Source organism: Narcine bancroftii, chromosome 4, assembly GCF_036971445.1.
Source record: "Narcine bancroftii isolate sNarBan1 chromosome 4, sNarBan1.hap1, whole genome shotgun sequence".
NCBI classification, from domain to species: Eukaryota; Metazoa; Chordata; class Chondrichthyes; order Torpediniformes; family Narcinidae; genus Narcine; species Narcine bancroftii.
The window spans coordinates 219561386-219577263 of record NC_091472.1 but is presented as its reverse complement, the minus strand read 5'-3'; the positions used below and the strand labels follow the sequence as shown (position 1 = coordinate 219577263).

General features: G+C 45.6%; 1 protein-coding gene across 4 annotated transcripts in view; it reads right to left on the bottom strand.

Annotated features, from left to right (window-relative positions):
• The window catches only part of LOC138761594 (receptor tyrosine-protein kinase erbB-4-like), a 910121-nt gene that overhangs the window by 18868 nt on the left and 875375 nt on the right, over positions 1-15878 (bottom strand). For all 4 annotated transcript variants that reach the window (XM_069933967.1, XM_069933965.1, XM_069933966.1 and 1 more), the window contains one exon: positions 829-876. In XM_069933967.1, the coding sequence (XP_069790068.1) occupies positions 829-876 (48 nt within the window). The remainder of the gene's footprint in view (positions 1-828; positions 877-15878) is intronic.

Here is a 15878-nt window from a genome sequence, read left to right as displayed (position 1 = left end):
CTTGGCTGTGTTTCACAGCACTTAATCAGACTGCGCAACATTGCATTCATCAGTCTACACAGCACTGTACTGTATTACAAGATTCCAGCCCACAGCTCTTCATTACATTCACCACGGTGTTCACAGCTGGAGGATGGCATCTCCATCTACCCTGTACAATGTTGCATTTCCCTCTATAACACTGAACAGCACTTTCCAACACATGTACTGCCCTGCATTTGCCACATTCCATCAAGGATTTGACCACAAATACAAGTAAGCAAAATTTCAAAATGAAGAACGATTTTGAATCTACTCAATCCCAAGGACAGGTTTAACTAAAAACATATAACCATGAATGTACATGACATACACCCCACCGATTTGGATTCAGTTTTATTTTGGATATTTCTTCCCTGTTCTGCACTTCAACTTTCTCCCATACTTTTCCTGCTTCTCCCTGTCCCCATGCCGGGTAATCAAATTGAAGAATTGGAGAGATTGGCCAGGACTCCGTCAGAACCCTCCAGCAATCTCAACCTTCACTGGCTGCAGCGAGATGTACTACACCAAGAAGGGTGATCTGCCCCCTTACTTCTCCTTGCCTTGTAGTAAGTGGCTTTGTCCCCACACAGCACATTACATGATGTGCAAACCAGGCAATGGAGCTTTCCAAGGTGAGGGGGAACCCACCTCTGAACAATGTAGGGGAACAGTTCTCCAGTGCAATGCATTCATGCACTGACTCCCATATGTAACAAAGAAAGTAGCTCTTACTGATTCTGAATGGCTTCTTCAAACTTCTCTTATTGACGTGAGTTTATCTGGTAAAGGACGTTCAATACTTACTCCTGTCATGGGAGTGTAGGCAGGTGGAGGGCTGTGTCCTGTCTGGCTCTGGTGGGAAGAATGGAATGATGATTACATGAGTGACTGCAGGAGTCGTACAATGGATGCATTGAACAAAAATGAACATCAAAGAAAGGAAAAATGTCATGACTCTAAAATGGAGACGAGGTTATGAAAGGCAAGACATCCACCAAGTTATTGAAGTTGAACCGATCTCTGAGTTTCATCAATTACATTCCACTGTGTTTGGAATCCGAGACACGCCAGGTTTCACATTCAGTATGTATAGCTAAGGACCTAAAAACCTTCTCAAATGTTTCCTGAATTCCATTGAGTTACTCTGGTTAATACTAAAAAGAATCTTTCACACACACAGACACATGCACGTGCATTCACACACACACAGACACACACACTCACACACATACATGCACATGTACATGCATACAACACACAGCATGTTCACATACAAACACACACACATACACTCACACACACAAACATACAATATCAGAAGAAAATATCACAAGTGCAGAAGGTCTAAAATAAAAACAAAAAATGCTGGAAGTATTCAACAGGTCAGGCAACATCAGTGGAGAATGAGAAACAGTTAATGTTTCAGGTCATTGACCATTTATTATAACTGGTAAGTATGTTCAAAGGGGACACGTGTGCACAGATGTTCATGAGGAAATTCAGAATTTCATACATATTTATGGTTATGTCTGCATGCACACATGCACATACATTAAAACCTCATCTACAGTACTCTTGTCAAACCTTCAGCCAAACGGTTCCAATAAAGTTACATTGACACCTGTTTGTCAATGTGGAAAACAGAGATCTTAAAAAGTTAATGATAAATCTTGTCTGGCCAGTCACCACCCAGTCAGTAAACTTCAATGCTTCAAGAGGCTATTCAACCAGAACTTGACAGATGAATCTAAGATGCAGCAGGAACTCTGGCCAATATCTCTCTAAACCTTTCCTATCCATGCCACTGTCCAAATATCTTTTAAAAAACTCTACCACTTCCTTTGGCAGCTTGGTCCATAGACCCACCATCCTCTGTGTGATAAAATACTGGTCCCTTAGCTATCCTCTAAATCCTTCCCCCCTCACCATTGACCCACGCCCTTCAGTTTTAAGTTCCCTCTCCTGACCCTCCACTTTAACAACGCCGTTCACGATTTCATACATTGTTAAATATAAGAAAGAAGAGAAACTTGCTGATGAAGTTGTAGCCAATTGTAAAATCTTAATGCTCCTCTGGATCAGATTAAATATATAATTTTAAATTTTAAATATTTTCCATTTCAGCCCAAGAGTCTGTGCTGCCCAATTAACTTACACCCAGGTACATTTCGAACGGTGGAAGGAAACTGGGGTCCCCAGGTAAGATCCACGCACACACAGAGAGAACGTACAAACACCTTACAGTCAGCTCTGGATTTGAACCCCGGTCTGATTGCTGGCACGGTAAGGGTGTTGCGCTAACCATTACGCCAACCGTCCTGCCATAACTCCACTCATGATTCAGATTTGCCCCTATTGGCTGTCATAAAATTTATTTAAAATTAATTTTTACATTTAAACTTAGACATACAGCAGGCCCTTCTGACCCATGCCACCTAATTACACCCAATTAACCGACAATCTTGTAGGTGTTTGGAGGTGGGAGGAAACTGGAGCACCCGGAGGAAACAAGTGCAGACATGGGGAGATACACTACACAGGTCTTATCAGATATCCCATGTATTCACAGAAGGACCATGCCTGCTATTAAACATCTCAGATACACAACCTTACATCACCTCTATTCTCTCTTAATTTCCATATTGTGGTTTCAAATGGGTAATATTTCATGAGTAATCTGAAGAAGGTGCTATGAATGAGTTACACTTCATCACTGTGCTGTTACTGGGCAAGAAGGTGACTATCAACTGTCCCACCTTAGTCAGAATTCCGTGACTTGACATGGTGCATTAAAGTAGTGCTGGAATAGTGTTGGGGGAACCACACAAAGCTACAGGCTGACCCTATAAACACCTACATAATGGTGAAGATGTGATCTAATAGCACTGAACAAGTTATCAGTTCAATGCTCCAAATATGTAGAGACATGGAATGCTTCAAACACTCCCAGGTAATAATTTATAATGTCATTTGGAGAGATTCGCTTTCATGTAGGAATGAGTATTGGGGAAAACAGTTGTTTACTGTGGACACCAGGTAGACTCATTCAGAAAGTCATGAGGAATAGGATCCATGGAACCATGGCTGTGTGGATTCAGAGTTGGCTTACCTGCAGAAAGTAGGGGGTAATAGTTGTTGGAACATATTCTGCCCAGAAGTCAGTGACTAGTAGAGTTCCACAAGAATTATTCTGGGACCCCCTGCTCTTTGTGATTCTTTTTTTTATAAATGACCAGGACGAAGATGTAGAGGAATGGGCCAGTAAGTGTGCAGATGACTCAATGGTTGTGGATTGTGCAGCAGGTTGTCGTAGGTTGCAACAGTATATAGACAGGATGCAGAGTTAGGCGAGAAAGTGGCATGTGGAGTTTAATCTGGGTCAGTGTGAAGTGATGTATTTTGGAAGGTCAATCTCGAAAGAAGAGTACAGGGTTAATGGCAGAATTCTTAAAAATGTGGAAGAATGGGGGACTTTGGGGTCCAAATCCAAAGATCATTCAAGGTTGCCATGCAGATTGATAGGGTGGTTAGGAATAATGCTATTCTTCCTTTCATTAGTTGGGGGACTGAGTTCAAGGGCTGTGAGGTAATGTTGCAGTTCTATAAAATTCTGGTTAGACCACACTTGGATATTGTGTTCAGATCTGGTTGCCTTATTACAGGGAGGATGTGGAAGCTTTAGAGAGGGTGCAGAGGAGATACACATGGATGTTGCTTAGATTGGAGTACATGTCTTATGAGGCAAGGTTTGCAGAGCTGGGGCTTTTCTCTTTGGAGAGAAGGATGAGAGATGACTCAATAGATAGCTACAAGATTATGAGAGGCATAGATAGGAGGGGACAGCCAGCACCTTTATCCTGGAGCAAGAGTAGCAAACAGCAGAGACATCTGTACAAGGTGAGGGGAGCAAAGTTTAGTGGAGACATCAGGGATAAGTTTTTACATAGTTTGTGGTGGGTGCCTGCAATGCATTGCCAGGGGTAGTGGTAGAGGGTGGTAAAATAGGGATTTTATAAGTCTCTTAGACAGACACATGGATGCAAGAACAATAGAGGGCTGTGGGTGTGTGGTAGGAAAGGTTTAGATTGTTGAGTAGCTTGATATAGGTTAGAATAACAGTGTGGGCTGAAGGGTCTGGCGATGGAGTCATGGGTCAGGAGCAGACTGAGCACACAGCCCTGAAGTGATGGTGCTCGAATTCTGCTACCGACCTGGAAAGCCTATGCTTCTTTCTTTAGGAGTCCAGGATCTAGTTTCAGAGAGGGGTATTGAAAGAGGCAGTCCAGTGAAGCATCATGGGAGTACATCAGACATGTGGATGTTCGAGTCTGGATAGTTTTGGTCATTTAGCTGCAGAAAAGATATCAATAAGATTGAAATCAAAGAAGATTTGAATAGGTGGAATAATTTACCTAAAACTTTAGGAGGTACAGTTCATTGTATCAAGATAAATATTTTCCCTAGAGTTCAATATTTTTTCCACTCAATTCCTATTTTAATTCCGCAATTTAAAAAAAAAGATTTGAATACAAGCTTTATAAAGTTTTTGTGGAGAGGGAAAATGGCGAGGGTTTCTTTAGAAAAATTTACTTGGAAGTTTGGATTGGAAGGTTTACAACTTCCCCATTTAAAAAAAATATTATAAGGCAGCTCAATTGACATTTATTAATACATTATTTAGTGTAAATAGGATTCCTACTTGGGCTAATATAGAATTTAGTAAAATAGGAGAAATTAATATACAGGATTTTATTTACAAGTGGAATTCAAAATTATTGGTGGGAAATAGAGATATACCTGTTTTGAAATGCTTGATTGAATTATGGAATAAAATTGATTATAAAAGAGTACAGGGAAGATTTACAAGGATTTTTAAAGGAACTGGGTTACAGGAAAAGGTTAAACAGGTTAGAACTTTAATCTCTGGAGTACAGAATGAGGGGATATTTGATGGAGGTCTCCAAAATTATGAGGGGTATAGACAGAGTAAATGCAAGTTGGCTTTTTCCACTAAGTTTAGGTGAGATACAAACCAGAGGACATGTGTTAAGGGTGAAAGGGGTATATTGGGGAATTTCTTCACAGAGAGTGGTGGGAGTGTGGAACGAGCTGCCAGCTGAAGTGGTGAATGATGGCTCAATTTTAACATTTAAGAAAAATTTGGGCTGGTACAAACCTGGGAGGGTATGGTTCGAGAGCAAGACAGTGGGACCAGGCAGAATAATAGTTTGATACAGACTAGAGGGGCTGAAGGGCCTGTTTCTAGGCTGTAATGCTCTATGGTTCTCTCAATAGGCTGGGCATTCTCCAAAAATATATGAGGTTGGGTGGTTAATTTGTTTATGTAGCACCTGTCTCATGGGCTGGAAGGGCCTTCTTTGGTACGGTATCATTAACATTAAACAAGAATTCCATGGTGCAGAGGAGGCTGAGGGGAAATCTGAGAGAGCTGCACAAACGATTATTGTACGGATAGGGTAGAGAGTGGGACATTTTTCCCGGTGGCAGAGATGTCTAAAACCAAAAGGTAGAGGTTTAAGATAGGAGGAAGGTTTGGAGGCATTGAGAGGAAGGCCTTTTTTTTGGACCCAGAGGATTCCCTGAATCTGGAGCACACAACAGGTGGAGGCAGGTATTCTACCAATGATGAAGAATCTAGATGAGCATCTAAAGGCTGCAACCAAGCATGGGTAGCATGGACATGGTGTGTCAAAAGGCCTGCTTGATGCAAGAGTCAGAGAGATTTAATCCTTTGACTCATTGACTTCACACTGACCATGTATTTATATTAATTCTGCATTGATTCCATCCTTTACTCTCCCCACATTCCCAACCTCAACCTAAGGTTCAAATCTCTCTCACACAAAGGGGAAATCTACCAAGGACATACTGTTTACTAACCTGGAGACACACACCTCCGGAGCATCACACCTCTGCCGGAGGAACCCAGTGGGTCAGGCAGTGTCAGTGGAAGAAAAGAAATGTCGAATATCCTTTATCCCCCCCCCACCCCTCACAGATGCTGCTCGATCCGCAGAGTTTCTCCAGCTGGCTGTGTTTCACAACCAATCAACCTGCACACCTTTGGGACATGGGGGGAAACTGGAGCACCCGAGGAAACTCACGGAGACAAGGTGGAAGTTCCAGGCAGACAGCTACCTGGTTGGGATTGAACCTTGGACTCCTGCACTGAAGCACTGTGGGAAATGGCTCTGTTCACTGTTGGATCCTTTCACAGAAGGTTACGCAGTGGACAGGAAGTGAAAAGGCAGTTGGCGTTTCAGGCTCGAGCTTTCCTCAGATGTGTCAAAGAACAGTCAAATGGCTGAATAAATAGGTGGGGGTTGGCAGTAGAAGAGAGAGAAGCTGAGAAATGATAGGGGAGAGGGCTAAGAAGGGTAGCTCTGATAGGAGAAGTGGTGGGGGGGTGGGTTACGAGCTGGAGGAAAGGAGGGATGGGGAAAAGAAATACAGGTTAGGGAGTTAATGGCAATTGGAGGTCAATGTTAATGCTGTCTGGTTAGAGAATGCTGAGATGGAGTAACATGTGTTATTCCTCCAATTTATATGTGGCCACAGTTTGGCAGTACATGAGGTCATGGACAGTGGGGTGTGGAATTAAAGTGGGTGACCACTGGGAGATGCTTCTTGTTGCAGTGGACAGAGCGAAGGTGCCCAACTGAAGAATTTCCCAGATTGCATTAGAGAAGGGCACAACGGGAGCATCAGAGGCAGTAACGGACCCCTGCAGAATCACAAGTGGAGTGTTCTTTCATTTGATAGGACTGTTTGGAGCCCCAAACGGTGGTGAGGGAGGAGGTGTGGGTGCAAACGAGGCTTTTCTTGCAGTCACAGAGCCAGGTACTGAGGGGGTGATGGATGGGAAGGGATGCGCTGATGAGGGTGGATCATGGAGGGAGTGATCTCCACAGAAAGTGGAGAACGAAGGGAAAGATGTATCTGGTGGTGAGATCCCATTGCAGGTGGCAGAAAATGCAATGAATGATATGTTGGATGCAGAGGCTGGTGGGATGGTCAGAGAGGACAAGGGGTATCTGACCTCGTTATGTCTAGCATGGATGGGGGCCATGGCAGGTGTTTGGAAATAGAGGAAATGCCAGTGAGGGCTGAGTTGATAGGAGTTGAGGTGAAGCATGTTCTTTGAAGAAGGGGGACATCGTGGGAACAGATGGGACTGAGATGGAGGAATTGAGGGAAAAGATGGAAAGAGAGAGAAAAAGGGCCAATATATAACTTAGTGTGGTGATAAAAATGTAACCCTCAGTCCCAACAACAGATTTCCAGTCACTAACACCTTGCTATTTGCAGGTCATTGCAGCGTGGGCTACCTTTTCCACTTCCTGCTTCACTGCCACCTGATGTGTGATTCAGTTTCTATCAGCGTCTGCCTTATCCCAGATATTTGCTGCTCTCTCCATCCCTCCTCCTTCTCTGGAATACGAGACATCTTGGATTGCCGACCTTCTCCGAGGAGTGATGGAAGGCCATCAACCTCAGATATTGCCTCTGCATCGCTGCCCGTGAACATCACAGGACCCATGGAATCGTTCCAGCTTCTGCTGCCTCAGTTTCAGGTCTGCACTTTTATGCTGGCTTTTCGAGTGGCAGTGGTGAGTTAGCTGTGAGCAGCCTTGGGAGGTCCTGCAGTCATGAATAGCATTCTAAAATATTCCAAGTCTTTCTCTTTTTTGACTGTGTGACAGTTGGGTTAAGGGAGTGTGGTGAAACCATTATTGTACATATTTCTCATATATAAGTAACATGACCTTTTCTGGTTGACCCTGCTCACACTGGCCAGCTCGAGACTCCTCCCCTTCCTTCCCCATAAAGGCTGTCACGCCACAAGCTTGCCCCCAGTTCGAGTCCAGGTCAGTGTGAGCAACCAATACAGGGATGCTGTCCATCTCTTACTGATAAAAGCCTTCAGTTTCGGCAACTTCAGTCTTTGTGATCATGCATCAATTTTATTTGTAAGAATATTTTATCGGATATGGACAAGTACATGAAGTTGGATCGCCTGGAAATCGACCTGAGAGAACCCGAGGCAGCCAACAAGTTCACGCTCTGGCACCACTGCTTCAAAAAGTTCCTCACAGCCTCTGCAGCGATCCAGGACAATGAAGACAAGCTCCACCTGCTATATTCGTACATCAGGCACCAGGTCTACTGGATGGTCCAGGTCTGCCAGACATATGGAGCTGTAATGGACATCCTGAAGGACCAGTATAAAGTTCAGGTGAACTAAGGCTATGCGCAGCATGTACTCCACTCACGCAGGCAGCAACCAGGGGAAACCTTCAATGACTTCATCAGGGCTCTGCAGGAGCTCACAAGGAACTGCAACTGTCAGGCTGTGAGTGCAGAACAGCACACAGAGCTGCTGATCAGAGATGCCTGCGTAACAGGTGTCTGCTCCGACTACATGAGGCAGAGGCTACTTGAACGAGACAACTGAGCTTACCTCAAACCATCGAACTGGCGAACACTCTAGAGCTAGCCATCCATCACACCGAATCATTCTCCAGTGAACATGTGGCTGCCTTGTGGGGAACACAGGGGCTGCCATCTTGGGAAATGGGATCACAAGCTTCCTCCTGCTTTGAACTGACTATCGCTGCCATTAGCAGCCACCCAATGTGCTACTTCTGCAGGCAGGCTAAGCACCTGAGGAAACACTGCCCTGCCAAGGATGCCGCCTGCTCCAACTGGGGGAACAAAGGACACTTCACAAAGGTCTGTAAGTCCAAACCAATCCCAAAGTCCAGCAGTGCTGCGTGCGAACAGGGACAGCCGCCTTTGATGCTGTCACTTCCGCTGTCACTTCTGGGGACCTGGGATGGCCACGCACGCACACCACGGAGACCGCACCCGTGATTATGTCACTTCTGCCTTCTTCCCTTTCTCTTCCAGTGAACTATGATGGAGCTGCGTGCGCACCATGGTGGCCGCCATCTTACTGGACTGCCAGCAGCCAACAGAACTCCTCAGATGACGAGCCGACACTGGCATCGGTAACCTTCAATCAAGACAGAGCCATCCAGGTAAACAGCAGCCCCCACCGCTTTCCTATTTGACAGTGGAAGCATTGAAAGCTTCATTCACCAGAACACTGTACCTCTCTACTCCCTCTGGGTGAAGTCCACAAGCCACCGCATCTCCATGGCATCTAAATCTCACTCAGCAAAGATTCATAGTAGTTGTACAGTAACACTGACTGTCCGGGGCATAGTATACCAGGACTTTAAATTCCTCGTACTGCCACACCTCTGTGCATCCATCCTACTGGTCTGAGGCTTCCAGTGTAACATGAAGAGCATCACCATTGTATATGACGGGCCCCATTCTCCCCTCACAGTCTGCAATGAGCAATTTTTAAACTACCCGCCATCCTCTCACCACGTTGTCGACCGTCAGCCCCAAATCCGATCAACACGTCTGACATGTGGTCTCTCGACGTTCTGGATCTCTCCCCCACCCTTGATTGCCAATCTTATCTCTGTAAGCCCATCCCACTGAAAGTCAGTGATATAGCGTCGGGGAAGAGGCATTTATTCAGTCAGAAGTGAGACACCTCCTCGCTGAGGGAGTGATAGAATAGAGTACGAGCCCCTGGAGAGCCCAGGTAGTGATGGTGAAGAGTGGGGAGAAACATTGGATGGTCATCGATTACTCTCAGACCAGCAATAGCTTCACCAGGCTGGATGCATACCCCTGCCCCGGACAGCCAACATGGTGAACCAGATTGCACAGTACAAGGTGTTCTGCACCATAGATCTTAAGTCTGCATACCACCAGCTCCCCATTCGCACTGAGGCCACCACTATACCTCCTTTGAGGCGGATGGCCGACTTTACCATTTCTTGAGGGTCCCCTTTGGAGTCACGAATAAAGTGTGCTTTTCAGAGGGAGATAGATTGGATGGTGGACAAACATGGGCTGCGGGCCACTTTCTCATACCTCAACAATGTCACCACCTGTGGCCATGATCAGCAGGACCATGATAGGAACCTCCAGAGATTCCTCCACACTGCAAAACACCTAAATCTGATGTATAACACAGAGAAGTGTGTCTTCAGCACACGTAGCCTGGATATAATAGGCTGCATTGTGGAGAATGGAGTCAACTGCCCGACCCCAACCCCATGCACCCTTGCTAGAACTCCCACATTCCCACTGCCTCAAGGCCTTGAAAAAGTGCCTGGGCTTTTTCTCTTATTACGCTCAGTGGGTCCCCAGCTATGCGGAGAAGGCCCTACCCCTCATCAGAGCCACAATTATCCCCCTGTTGGCAAAAGCCCGTGAGGCATTCGACCAGATCAAAGCCAACATCGCAAAGTCGATGAATCCATCCCATTCCAGGAGGAGAGCGATGAGTTCGACTTTGCCCTGGCCACCACACTTTACCAGACAGGCAGGCCCATAGCATTTTAATCGTCCACCTCCAGGGCCCTGAGATCCGGCACTCCTTCATCGAAAAAGAGGTTCAGGCTATCGTTAAAGTGGTACGGCACTGGAGATATTATCTCGCCGGAAAGCATTTTACCTGCTGACTGACAAACGGGCAGTCTTCATGTTCAACAATCAGCAGTGGGGTAAAATCAAAAATGACAAAATCCTGAGGTGGAGAATCAAGCTCTCCACCTACAATTATGACATACTGTACCAGCCCGGAAAACTCACAACCCTCTGATGTCCTGTCTCAGGGGATGTGTGCCAGTGCTCAGATGGATTCCCTGCAGACACTGCACGATGATCTCACCCATTTTTTTTCACTTCATCAAGGCCCGTAATCTCCCTTACTCCTTCGAGGAAATCAGGATGCTGACCAAAAATTGCCAGGTCTGCACAGAGTGCAAACCGCACTTCTACCAGCCTGACCGGTCACACCTGATCAAGGCCATTCGGTATTTGAATGTCTAAGTAAGGACTTCAAAGGACCCCTCCCCTCCATAAACCACAATGTGTACTTCGTCAACATCATTGATGAGTACTCGTGGTTCCCCTTTGGCATCCCCTGCCCGGACATGACTGCAGCTACCATCATAAAGGCTCTGAACAATCTGTTCACCATTTTGGGATACCCCTGCTATGTGCACAGTGATAGAAGTTCGTCCTCCATGAGCGATGAGCTGCGTCAGTATTTGTTATCCAAGGACATTGCCTCTAGCCGGACCACCAGCTATAACCCCAAAAGGAATGGCCATGTGGAGGGGGAGAACAGCACAGTCCTCCTGGCCTTAAAGACCAAGGTCTTCCCCATCCTCCACTGGCAAGAAGTTCTCCCAGAGGTGCTCCACACTATCCAGTCCCTCCTGTATACAGCCACCAATGAGACACCTTATGAGAGGCTGTTTACATTCCCTAGGAGATCAACATCAGAAATCACCGTACCTACCTGGCTGACGTTCCCCGGGGCTAGTATTACCCCATAGGCATGTGAGGACACATAAGTCTGATCGCCTGTTTGTGAGGGTCCAGCTGCTCCATGCGAACCCACAGTATGTCTATGTGGTATTCCCGGATAGGCATGAGGACATTGTGTCCATCTGGGACCTTGCACACATGGGAGCATCTGGACCCCCCCTCCCCAACCAGCTGACAGGTATGCCTTCCCCCCCCAGCTCTCCAGGGCCCACCTTCCCAACACTCAACGCTCCTGCCAAGCTGACAGTCAACACATACACTCCCAATCCCTTCGATCCAGACTAGCACTCCGGCCAGGTCAACTGGGATGGACCAGCCAAAACTGACGGAGATCTCCATGGACCTCTGCACAAGGACTTGCTGGTCACAACACCAAAGAAGAACAAACTGAACTTATGAGAGGGCAGTTAACCACACCACACTTCCTGGAACATTCTTTTTAAGAAGAGGGTGTGAATGTGGTGAAACCACTATTGTACATATTTGCCATATGTAAACGTCATGACCTTTCCTGGTTGACCCTGCTCTCACTGGCCGGCTCATGACTCCTCCTGCTTTGTTCCCCATAAAGGCTGTCATGCCACAAGCCGGCCATCAGTTCGAGTCCGAGTCAGATGGATGCTGTCCATCTCTTGTAAATAAAAGCCTTCAGTTTCAGCAAATTCAGTCTTTGTTTAACTGATTGTGCTTCAGGGAGATACCAACAGAGGCTGGATATAAGGAAAAAGGTGAAAGGGAAAAACAGGAAATCTACATAAAATTTGAACCAAATGTAAAATTTAATAAAACACTTAATTAAGAAGACATATAAGCTTTAAAATCAGGGATTGATATATTATGCATTTTAGTCCTGACTCTTTTAAAACCTGCATTAAAGTACATTTGAAAATGAGACAAAGACCGACATCTGAACGAACTGTGCAGTTGGAATATTGTAATTATCGCTCTGCCAATCGGCAGGGATAATTGACTTGCACCCTTCACAACAAGGATGTGCCCCTTCAATACAAGAGGCTCAGTCTAACAATGATTACATTTGCAAAATGCTTGAGAATGGAGGATTTCAGGCTGTGTGGGAACGGCTGCCAACGAGATAGTCCCACAGCATCGCAATTGTGTGCATTGTACAGAAGGGAAGCTGTGCTCGGAGTTGCTCCCCTCTCCAAAACACTTCAGTCATTTCCCATCAGCGGGCTGCAGGAGAGCAGTCATTGAAGCAAGGGGCAGCTGCGAGGGAACCATGTTCTGGGGAGAGTGCTGCCTCTTTCTCCTTTCAGCTTTGAAACATGCAGAGGGTAAATGCTGGGCCAGGGAAACAGAACACAGGCCTTGTTCAGACCATGGAGAGCCCAGAGTGAGTTCACACTTGGCATGGGATGATAGTCCATTCCTTGCTATTTATGTACTCTAAACTAGTGCAACAGTGGGATTCGCATTATTTACAGCAGTGGTTCTCAACCATTTTCTTGCCACTCACATCCCACTTTAAGTAATCCCTATGCCACCAGTATTCTGTGATTAGTAAGGGATTGCTTAAGATGGGATGTGAGTGGGAAGAAAAACTTTGAAAACTACTGTTTTAATCATCCCTAATTGACTCGTTATATGCATAATTTCAGAACTCCAAAGGAAATGGGCCAATGACAAACTTTTCTCAAGCAAAATATTTCAGTATCAATTGGGTCTGGAGTAGTGATTCTCACCTTCCCTTCCCACCCACACACACACCACCTTAAGCAATCCCTTACTAATCACCGATGGTATAGGGAATCCTTAAAGTAGGATGTGAGTGGAAGGAAAAAGGTTGAGAACCACTGGTTTACAGGGTGGCGGATTAGCGCAACACTATTACAGCGCCAGCGATCCGGGCTTGGACATGGTGCTGTCGTAAGGAGTTTGTACATTCACTCCATGACCACATGGGCTCCCTTCGGGTGCTCCTCTTTCTTCCCATGGTCCAGAGATGTGCAGGGTTGGTAGGTTAAATGGTGTATTTGGTAGGGCCAGGCTCATGGGCCGGAAAGGCCTGTTACCGTACTGTATCTCTAAATTAAAAAAAAGATTCCTCCAAACGCTGGGAAAAGTAACATAGACAGTAACTTGTGTTTCTGATTCTGTCATCACTGATAATGATCCAATAGCCTCAAATTGGCCCTGCAAATATATTGACTGATGACCTGCCACTCGATAATACTCTATGTGTGTTGCTCTCAACAATTTACTGCGATTTCAAAAGACCTTTTAACACGCGAGGGAGCTCCAATGAGATTCATAGGACTATAATCAGACAGAATTTGCTTCAACCATGATAACAGGTATCAGGATAGTTGACCAAAAGCTTGGAGAAAGAGATGTTGTTGAGGAAAAGGGTAATGGAACAGTGGAGAGGGTTAATGAGGGAATTGCAAAGTTTTGGGATTTTTGAACTGAAAGCAGTGGAAGAGTGAAAAACTGGAATGCCTTTAAAAGTTAGAGGTGCAGCAGAGTTGCAGGCTTTCAGGCCCACAAACTGCGGCTAATACAATGTTGCTGGAGGAACTTAGCAGGTCAAGCTGCATCTCTGGATGCAGACGGGCAAAGGGATCGTTGACATTGAGGGTTGAGACCCAAATCAGGTCAGAGAGCCTGGAGGGGAGTGAGAGAGGCTGGTAGGTGAGAGGTGGATCCAGGTGAGAAGGAGTGTTAGGACAGATGTGGGAAATACCATGGACCAATGGAACCACGGACAGAGAGGAGTGAGAAGGGGAAAAGGTGACGCTGGTTGGCAAGAGGGAGGCATTCCAGGTTCACGCCAGGTACTTCACAAAGAAGCATTTCCCGATTTTGATTCAGAATTTCAGCTTCTGCAATATTTTTGATTATCATTCAAATTCCTGGGTGACAACATCTCTGATCTGTCCTGGGGCCTTCATGTTGATGCAATCATGAAGAAGGCTCGCCAGCAGCAATATTTCATGAGGCGTTTGAGATTTTGTATGTCCTCAAAGACTCTTGCAAGTTTCTACAGGTGTATGGTGGAGAGCATTCTGACTGGCTTCATCACTGTCTGGTATGGAGGTGACAATGCACAGGACAGGAAAAGGCTACAGAGAGTTGTGAACTTGGTCAACACCATCATGGGCCTTCGACTTCACTCCATGAAGGACATCTACAAGAGGCGATGTCTCAAGAAAGCAGGTTCTATTGTGGCCATTTAATTTCTACCACAGAAATTCGTGTATCTGAACTCCCCATGTGGCTGCAGCAAGTAACAATTTTGGTGCATTTGTACATTGTACTAATGCATATGACAATAACCTCTCATTATCAACATCCTCTCAGTTAACCGATCACTAATTGCCCTCTCTGACACCACTGATTCACATCTGTGGCATTTGATACCACCATTGAGGTGCTTGGCCAAATGCACCTCGTCTTGCCTGGAATCTCCTGGGCCAGAAGCTGAGAGTCAACAGTCTTCCTGTGGATGGGAAAAATCTGAAATACTTGATAAACTAATGAAGAGGTTGAAATGAGAATAAAAACATAATGAGATGTCAATGAAATGACCTCAAAGCTCTCTTTTACATCTGCTTAGAATTCAAAATGATTGAAGGTCCTAATTGATAGAGTAGGAGAAAGACTTGCATTTATATAGAGCTTTGTATCAGCTTGGGAGAAAGTATTCTTTTTTAGCCTGTGAAAGGCTTGTGTCGCTACAATTAAGTGTAGTAGAATTTATGCACCTGATCATGAGTGGAAGAGAGGATCACTGGAGTCTCCCTCCACCCCACCCCCCCTCATCGATGTGATCTACCAGGATTGTTGTCTGAAGAGGGCGCACAAAATCATTGAGGATCCCTTACACCATGCACACAGCATCGTTCAGCTGCTCTCATTGGGGAAGGGATACAGGAGTATCAGAGCCAGCACCACCAGGCTGGGGAACAGCTTTATCCCCATAGGCAGTGAGAATGTTGAACGACCAAAGGAACTGTTCACACTAACCATCCGAGACCCTCATATTTACAAAATAATATTTATTTATTTGTATATATGAATACTTGTCCTGCATATGCATTGTTTGTCTGCATGTGTATTATGTCTGGTTGTGTGTCTGTGTGTTTTGCACCAAGGACTGGAGAATGCTGTTTCATTGGGTTGTACTTGTACAATCAAATGACAAAAAAACCTGACTTGACTTGACTTGTCTTGGCTTCTCACAAGCAGTACCATGGTAATGCCCAGACAACCTGCTTGAGTGAAGTCATTTCAGGGCCAATATTGGCCCTGAAACTTTCTCCCATCGAGGATGACTTGCTTCTTCTCAGATTGGGAGCCTCTGGGGTGGCTGATGAGGCCAGTGAAGGACATCACAAGCTCTCACACTGATGGAGCAGGAGGACTAGTAGCTTGTGGGTTGATGTGAT